The sequence below is a fragment of the Myodes glareolus genome, chromosome 22 (assembly GCF_982192425.1).
Source record: "Myodes glareolus chromosome 22, mMyoGla1.1, whole genome shotgun sequence".
In the NCBI taxonomy this organism is placed as follows: domain Eukaryota; kingdom Metazoa; phylum Chordata; class Mammalia; order Rodentia; family Cricetidae; genus Myodes; species Myodes glareolus.
Genome location: NC_142047.1, coordinates 33703611 through 33712638, shown reverse-complemented (window position 1 = coordinate 33712638; position 9028 = coordinate 33703611). Strand labels below are relative to the sequence as shown.

The 9028-nt window shown below is 46.1% G+C and overlaps 1 protein-coding gene across 2 annotated transcripts; it reads left to right on the top strand.

Annotated features, from left to right (window-relative positions):
* The first annotated feature begins 457 nt into the window (after positions 1-457).
* LOC146890133 (liver carboxylesterase-like) lies at positions 458-8479 on the top strand. 2 transcript variants are annotated; one of them, XM_087900168.1, is made up of 12 exons: positions 458-647; positions 1191-1395; positions 3084-3222; positions 3884-4017; positions 4099-4357; positions 5519-5617; positions 5883-6023; positions 6144-6224; positions 6461-6605; positions 7017-7154; positions 7581-7653; positions 8081-8479. In XM_087900168.1, the coding sequence occupies exons 1-12, from the start codon at positions 572-574 to the stop codon at positions 8265-8267; spliced, it is 1677 nt and encodes a 558-aa protein (XP_087756294.1). In that variant the 5' UTR covers positions 458-571; the 3' UTR covers positions 8268-8479. The 2 variants fall into 2 exon arrangements, with proteins under 2 accessions (XP_087756294.1, XP_087756295.1); XM_087900169.1 differs by lacking the exons at positions 3884-4017; positions 4099-4357 and having other exon boundaries at positions 459-647.
* Positions 8480-9028: the final 549 nt, after the last annotated feature.

Sequence of the window (9028 nt, the reverse complement as noted above, 5' to 3'; positions counted from 1 at the left end):
AGACAACAGGCATGACCTAACAAGAAGGAGACCTTCATATCCTAAGACTACACTAAGGGACAAGGGACCCTGAGGGTGCACTCATTACTTTATGAGCCTTGGCAGCACAGAGGTGTCATGAGGATGAGGCCACACTTAGAGCTCCTGCCCTCTCACTTCTCTCCATCTCTGGCATCTTGAATGTGATCCTACTCACGGAAGCCCCGTGGCTTTTCCCGTTATGTTTCTGCTCCCTGACCTTCACTCCCACACCACATTGGGTTAAAGGGCCAGGGATTGTGGTGACTCCGAGTTCAGGTTGGGAATCCTGATTCCAGAAGGACTTCAGATGCTATGCTCTGTCTCTCTCAGAGTCCAGAGAAGGAGGAGAAACTGCAGAGTGACTTTGCCCTGCCTGCTGGCTATTGGCTCCCAGTGGTTTCTGCCGTAACAGTTGCGCTGCAATAAGAACTTTGCACCTGCACCCCGAAAGGTCTAAATTTCCTGCCTGGGCAAGTCCTACCTTCTCTGCTTCCTGTTGTTGTAAGGTTGTCATCTTGTGGCAGCACAGACTTAGGCCTGGGATTCAACCATGTCACTCGGTAGACCTCCTGGCTGGCTGTTTGCTGTGGCCTGTGGGCTCCTGCTTCTCCTCCTCCACGTGCATGGTGAGACTGTCTAAGTGAGCAGAGGGACCAGAGTCAGAGCTGCCCAGTTCTGCAGAGTCAGAGGCTGAGCTTGTGGGAGGGAAGGCACCAGGGAGGGAGGAGCTGGTGGAGGTGACAGATGAAAGTGTGGATTTTTGAGCCTTCCAATGCCCACACTAAAGCCCACAGGATGGGCTGCATTGTACAGGAGTGTCAGGGATGTCTAAGGTTACCATGTACTTAAGGAGCCAGAAAGGACAGAAGAGCATAAGGGACATGTCACTCCTCTGTACATAGTTGTGGCTAGAGCTCTAACTGACCTTGGATAGTGACAATAATTCCTTCCTAATTCCAAGTGACTCTGAACCGGTCATTTTGTTGACTACAGAAGTACCCTGTCAGATTCAAGAGAGTCAATGGGCAAGGTTTCCAACCGTAGGTAATCATCTCCACATCCCACAGGCAAACTGAGAGAACCCAAGTTACCTTCCCCGGGTAACTCTGTGACAACAAGGTAGGAATTCCCCAGTGCGGTGACAACTGATGACTTCTCTCCACCTACAGGCAAGGACTCAGCCAGCCCCATCAGGAACACACACACAGGGCAGGTGAGAGGAAGCCTCGTCCATGTGAAAGACAGCGATGTTGGTGTCCACACCTTCCTGGGGATTCCCTTTGCCAAGCCACCTGTGGGACCACTGCGCTTTGCTCCCCCGGAGCCCCCTGAGCCATGGAGTGGTGTGAGAGATGGGACCTCCCATCCGGCCATGTAAGTTTTGGGGCCCAGGAGACTTCAGGCCTGAGCTCTGGGCCACACTACTGTGCTTCCTCCATCTCAGCTCTACAGCAGTGTTCTGTCTGTCCTGAGGTCATCTCCCATGCAGTTTTCAGAGGAATGTGCTAAGAATTAGAGAGGAACAAGGGTGCCAGGCTCCTGGGTCAGAGCTTGGCACCTGTAGGGACTTAGCTGCAGGTACTGCAGTGAGGAGCAGAGACTAAGGCCATTCTTCACGGTCACTGTGACCATCCACTGTCCAGGTGACATAGAATAATAAACCAGTGCACATGCTTTCCACTGTGAAAAGACAATGTGAAAGAAGGAGGTACCGTGAGAGTTTGGAGTGAGATGGAGAATGTCTCTCTACCCTATGGTGTTGTCCTTTCTTCCCTGTAGCTCTCATGTGGGCACAGAGCCCCAGTACCCAAGTAATGTAGTTTGGTTGTTGTTGCTGTGATAGAGGACCCTGACAAAAGCAATGTAGTGAAGAAAGATTTTACTATGAGTCACAGTTCCAGGAAAACTACAGAGGCAGAAGGTTAAGGAGCTGATCACAGCCCTAATCAGGAACAGAGCCTAAGTGGGACATCTTGTTTGATGTTGGCTCATGGGTGCTGCAATAGAGAGGAAGCTCACCAAGACGCTAAGCTTCAGTTTCTGGAGGAACTGGCTGATACTCAGCTAGCTCACTCTACTCATAATCAAAAGCAAGAACTCCAGGTCTGCCAATGTCTTAGGATGAAGTTCAGTGCAGCTGCAAGCTCTCAAGGAGAACCAAGTGTAGACTCTCCAGAGAAACAACATTTCTTCAAGGTTTAAACAATCTCAAAACAATTTCTCGGCCTCTACTGACTAATCCTAACATAGCAAAGGGATTGGCTGAATCATTTCTCTCAATGCCAGACACAGAGCTTTTACTACACATTTCACTTAAAGCAAATTGTAAAAGTTTGCTTCAATATCACTACAGACACATGCATGCTTGCTAATGTGCTACTTACTCTGTCCATTCTCCCACAGTTCTCAAGCCCCTTCCCAGGGAATGGTACTTCATACAACAGGCAGGTATTTCTGTCTCCATGATTATCAAGATAATGGGCCACAGGCAAGTTCACAAGATCTAGGTCAATGGTGCTCAACCTGGGTCACAACCTCCCAGGGGTCACATAGCAAATAGCTTGCATAGCAGATATTTGCATTACTACTAATAACAGTAGCAAAATTATAGTTATGAAGGAACAGTGAAATAATTTTATGGTTGACCATCACTGTAACATGAGGCTGATCTAGATCATCCCTCATTTTGATTCTTTTCTCAGGTGATTCCAAATTGTGCCGGTCATCAGTCAAAACCAACCCCCACACCAGGATTTACGTAGAACAGGAGGGATGAATGTCAGTACAGGAAGGCGACCATCTCATAGAGGATGGCAGCAGTCCCCAAATTCTAGCCCTCAGGGCGCTACTATCCAACCAGAGGCCTCCCTAAAAGTACTGCTCCTTTCCCATTCCCACAGAGCTGGTGGCCTTTACCTTGGTAGGAAGGGACTTCAGAGGGGGGTCAGATGTTCGCAGGAAATCATGGAAAGCAGTAGCTGAAGGTGCCTGAGAGACAATTCAGACGAAGATTTAGGATTGATCATCACGTTCTTGGACTAACTGTCTTCCATGTTCTCCAGGTGTCCACAGACTGATATGATGAAATTAGACTTTGCAGAGACGATGAATCTGATCATGCCTCCCATGTCTATGTCTGAGGACTGCCTGTACCTCAACATCTACACACCAGCGCATGCCCATGAAGGATCTAACTTGCCTGTGAGTGTCAGAACACGGTTAGCTGGGAGAGAAGATGTTTCTTTCTCTAGAATATTGGAAAGGAAAAAGTAATTCTGAGATCTCTGTAGTTGAGACCTGATTCATAGTCTTTCTTTATTGGAGTCAAGAAGGTGATCCCAGCCATATTGAGCTGCTTAAACCTTGCTGTGTGGCTCAGAGCTATGTTGGTCTGAGAGATAAGAGGCTCTATGTCTTTGATAATAGAAATTCTTCTATCAATTTGAACCTGGCAGACCCACTCAAGAGGGTGATCAAGGACTGCATTTTGACATTACCAAAATTCCTAGCTGCAGGTTAACTGTTGTGCCAAGAGTATCTGATGTCTCTTCTGATTAGCAAACAGGAAAGACACACATGGAGACACTCCTGTTTGCTCCACTTTGATGGGACTGAGAATGATGATGTCATTACTTGTGGTGTAAAACCATTAATCTATGCTGAGATTTCCTGATGAGGAAGTGGAAAGGAAAATATGTTTATAGTCCTAGAGTAACTTATTTGTAGACCATGTCCTGAAATCCCGAGGAGATCTGCGTGTAAATTGGTCTGCATAGAGGCAAAGCACTAGATAATCTAGTAGGCAGTCCAGTTGATCTGGGGCTGGGTGTGGTCCTCCTGAGATCTGTGTTGATGTCTCCAGGTAATGGTATGGATCCATGGTGGTGGACTGGTTTTAGGAATGGCTTCCATGAATGATGGATCCAAACTGACTGCTACTGAGGAAATAGTAATTGTTGCTATCCAATATCGCTTGGGTGTCCTTGGCTTCTTCAGGTAAGCCTGGAACTGGGTAGGACAATGATGTCTGAATTGAACATGGACAGATCTGTGATTCCTGTCCCTGCCCCTTCTCAGTACTGGAGACCAGCACGCCACAGGCAACTGGGGTTACCTGGACCAAGTGGCTGCCCTGCGCTGGGTCCAGCAGAACATCGCCCACTTTGGAGGCAACCCTGACCTTGTCACTATCTTTGGCGAGTCAGCAGGAGGAACAAGTGTGTCTTCACTTGTTGTGTCCCCCATGTCCAAAGGACTCTTCCACAGAGCCATCATGCAGAGTGGAGTGGCCCTGCTGCCTGACCTTATCTCTGACACCCATGAGAGGGTCTACACAGTGAGTGTCCTCATCAATACCAGTCCTTACTTTGCTTTTTCAGTCCTTGCCTGTAGTATTCTGTTAATCTCTTAAGTGGGATAAGCAAGAATTATGAGAAATAATTTCTTCCCATTAATTTCTGAAAGGCATAAAATTTAGACTCCACCTCCCCCACCCACTTTACCCATGATGGGTATGTTATATGAAATAAAAACTGTGCACAGTGGCTTCCATCACTGGCAAAAACAGATATGTTTGATTCTTATTGCTGTAAGAAAGACCATGACCAATAGATACTTGAGGAGGAAAAGGTTAACTTCAGCTTACAGTTTATAGTCCATCTGGAAGGGAAGTCAGAGTAGACATTCAAGCAGGTTGTTAGAACCTAGAACTGAGGCAGAGGCCAGAGAGGAGCTCAACTTACTGACTTGTTACCCATGACTTCCTCAGTTCACTTTCTTAAGCAGCCCAGGACACCTGTCTGTGGGTGGCACTGACCACAATATGATGGAGCCTCCTATTCCAGTCAATTATCAGGAAATGCCTGGAATGCATATGGGCCAATCTGATAGAGGTCTTTTCTCCATTGAAGTTCTCTTTCAAGACTCCCCTGGCCTGTGTCAAGTTGGCAAAGAAAAAAATCTAACCAGGCTTTCTGTGCAAGTGTGAGGCCCCAAGTTCAAATCCCCGGAGCCCACAGAAGACTAGAGGTGGTGTCGGTAAACCCAGTGCTCCTAAGCAGAGATGGGATGTAGAGAGAATAGAATCCCTGAAAGGTCATAGTTCAGCTAAGCTGTTGTAGACAAATGCAAACAGGGGGTAAGGTGACAAGTGACACCTGAGGGTGTTCTCTGACCTTCACTAGCAAAATGTGATACACCATACCTATGGTCACTCATGAACAACAAACACACATACACACACACACACACACACACACACACAACCAAACATAACAACAGCAAGAAAAGAAATACACAGGTAGAATGATCCCTTTCCCAACTGTCAATTCTGAGCAAAAAAAAAAAAAATAATAATGTGAACAATTCCACTTAAGTCCTTTCCTACACAGGAAACAGTAGAATGTGGTATTTAGAGGCAATGATAATTACTTGGAATCAAGGAAACTCTGCTCCCTGCTGGTAGAGATGAGCCAACCAGTGCCTTTTTTGCTTACAGACAGTAACCAAACTTTCAGGATGTGAGGCCAAGGACTCAGAGGCTCTGGTGCACTGCCTACGAGACAAGACTGTAGAAGAGATTTTGACTATCAACCAGGTTGGAAGAATTGTGTGACTTGGAGGATCTGGTCACCAGCATGTGGGGTGGCTAGTCCTGACTAGTTGAACCAGTTAACTTGTCTCTTGTTAACTAAATACTGTGTGCAGAAAAAACAAATAGGCTAATTTTGAGGTTCATTTTCTTCTGGAGTGAGCATGGCATCCTTGGATGAGATAGGAAATGGGGAAATCATGTGGATGTTCAGTGGGCATCCGAATATTTATGTGATTGATCTTCAGCACTGACTCTTAATGCCCCATAGGTCTTCAGGGTGATCCCTGGTGTGGTAGATGGGACGTTCCTACCTAGGCACCCTCGGGAGCTGTTGGCCTCTGCAGATTTTCACCCTGTCCCCAGCATCATTGGTGTTGACAGTGATGAGTGTGGCTGGGGAATCCCATTGGTAAGACCTAATTCTAAGCCCCTGGGAGCCTAAAATCAAATGGTAGGGTGGCAGGAACTCAGAGATACTTTGATCTAGAGACAACCCATCCTATACTTAAGACTCTCCTCTACTTCCCAGTTCATGGACTTTGATCATGTCATAAAGAACATAACCAGACAGACCCTGCCAGCTGTTCTAAAGAGCAGAGCCGCACACATGGTGAGAGAACTTGGCTTCTTCCCTGATAAAGAGGGTTCCCATAAATTTTTCTCTGATGCCACACCCAGAAATAAAAGTCAATGTATGTGTGTGTGTTTCTGTGTGGACTCACCCCAAGGCTCATACCGTTCCCCCATACCCTTTCTCATCCCTGGCCACATTCCTTACTCAGAGGCTTCTGTCTATCTATGCAGGAGCCTGTCCTACATCACTTTTCCTGATTCCTCCTGATGTAGATGCTGCCTCCTGAATTTAGTAACCTGCTGATGGAAGAGTACATGGGGGATGTTGAGGACCCCCAGACCCTGCAAGCACAGTTCAGAGAATTGATGGAGGACTTCATGTTTGTGGTCCCTGCACTCCAAGTAGCACATTTTCAGCGTGAGTACATCCTTAACAAGACCAAGGGCAGGGGGAGCTCAGAGCTGTGAGTGCCAGATGGCATCTCTTGTGTACAGGCCTGACCCATGTCTTCATCAGCTATCTGATGCCAGGCACCTGAGGACACTTGCCTCAGTAATTCCTTATGTCTAGCATAAAAGAGAGACATCTTATTTGGTACTGTATGGGAACAAAACGTGCTATTTACTCTTGGTGTCTTGCTAAAACTGCCCATCTGGGAGTGCCAGCATTACTGATTAACAAGTTTCCCCTAGTCGATGCCCTAGTCTGGAGCTTGCCACTCAACTGTGATTCCAGATAACTCTAGAGCAAGGTCTCTTGTCACCAAATGTTGTGTAGAAAAAGCTTCATGTGAGAGATCATTATGTCAATATTTTTTCTCACTCCCAGGTTCCCATGCTCCTGTCTACTTCTATGAATTCAATCATCAGCCAAGCTACATCAAGCATGTCAGGCCACCCCATGTGAGGGCTGACCATGGTGATCACCTTCCTTTTGTCTTTGGCTCGCACCTTTGGGGCATGAATGGTGAGTCATCCTTGTTTTCCTTGAGCTGAATAGAGTCCCTGATGAGTTCCTGAGGGAAGGCTGAGCTCTCAGTGCAGGTGAGGAAACTGAATCTCTCGGAGAAAACAGGATCCAGTAGGTGTTCACTATTTCTGAGCTGAAAAATAAATAAGACAAAACAAAAAAGACACCAACCAATACAAACTCTACCAGAGTTAGAATATGAACCTTCTTTGTCTATCTTGTGCTAGAAGGAATGAGAGCACACTAGGGTAGGAGTGAACCTGAGAGGATTCAAGTAGAGACACAGATGGATTCTGAGTGCTTATGGAAGAGTTTAAACTAGACCTAGAAATCAGGGTCAGGCTATAGCTGCTGTAGTAGGATATGAGTTGGCACCTCCATGAGGTAGCTAGGACTTGAATCCTTGTCTGCTTTTGTCTACAGTTGAACTCACTGAGGAGGAGAAGCTGCTGAACAGGAGGATGATGAAGTACTGGGTCAACTTTGCAAGACATGGGTGAGAACATGTCCCGCCCTCAACCTCTTTATGGTTGGGTCTCCATCCAGGGCTCGATATGGATGTGTCTCATTAGCATATGTAGGATCTTAATTACACCATAGTCTTTTCCAGCTTGGGGCACACTAAAACAAATATTACCTAGATTTAGTTTCTTCTCATCCCACAGAGACCTGCTGTGTGAGTCACAGTATTGTAGTACTGTTCTTTAGATTTTCCCTCTCAGAGAAAGATACAAAACTAGATAGTTTCCCTTGTTTCATTTGGATGAGACGCTAGTGAGTGTCCTTTGTCTTCTGCATCTGTACATCAGTCCTCCTGCACCCTCTGGCCCTTGGCCTCCTCATCCATTGCTCTGACCCAAATCAAGGGATCAAGTCTTGGATGAGAGTGACCTCACCCTTCCCTGCTGGTATCTTATCCACAGGAACCCCAACAGCGAGGGTCTCCCCTACTGGCCTGAGTTGGTCCATGATGAGCAATACCTGCAGCTGGACATCCAGCCTGCTGTGGGCCGAGCCCTGAAGGCCAGGAAGCTGAAGTTCTGGACGAAGACTCTGCCTCAGAAGATCCAGGAGCTAAAGGGGGCTCAGGTCAACCATGTGGAGCTTTAGTGCCAGTTATAGAAATGATGGGTAGGGTTGAGGGAAGTTGCGGACATCCTGAGATTTAAAAGTGCATTTATTTTTCTTTCTTTGTTCCAACACTCACACAAGCATTTTTAACCTCAGTATTTGATCTTTCACATGTGTATGACAAACCCTCTGTGTGGTATTCATCCTTCTGGACATATTTTATTAGACTCAATAAATGGTCCCACAACCATGTGGATGTGTGTTCCCCTCATCTTCTTTAACACTTCAGTCTTTTAGGCTCCCTCCTTTTTTTCTTCCTCCCATCATCTTCTCCTCATTTTCATTCTCCTTTTCTTCAAGGCTTAAACCCTCTTCAAATAAAAAAGAAGCTTCAGGTACTGTTAACTTCACGAAATCCCTTGTCCTCTCTCAGCAAGATCATGTTTTCTCATACTTCTAAGTTGCCAATAGAAATTCTGATTTCCCAAAATCCATTAACTTCATAAGTGCGGAATGCTGTTCCTAAACAATCATAAACTATAAGTTTAGGTCTTAGCATCTGTGACCTCAGATGTCTGCAGACTGAGAATGTAAGATTACATAAGCCCAGGGCAAGATAACAAGACTCACATCTCAGAAATAAAGCAAAAAAAATATAATCTCTGATGTGGGACAATGGTCTATATTCTGTCAATTATATTTTAAATAAATGCTGATTGGCCAGTAGCCAGGCAGAAAGTATTGGTGAGACAACCAGTCAGGAAGTAGAGGTGGGTCAATGAGAGCAAGAGAATTCTGGG

Bases quoted from the DNA above. Each gene is read 5' to 3' on its own strand.
- LOC146890133 (XM_087900168.1), top strand. From the start codon at position 572: ATGTCACTCGGTAGACCTCCTGGCTGGCTGTTTGCTGTGGCCTGTGGG. The intron at 4,018-4,098 runs GTAAGCCTGGAA...GCCCCTTCTCAG, and splicing joins GGTGTCCTTGGCTTCTTCAG to TACTGGAGACCAGCACGCCA. The intron at 6,024-6,143 runs GTAAGACCTAAT...TCTACTTCCCAG, and splicing joins GTGGCTGGGGAATCCCATTG to TTCATGGACTTTGATCATGT.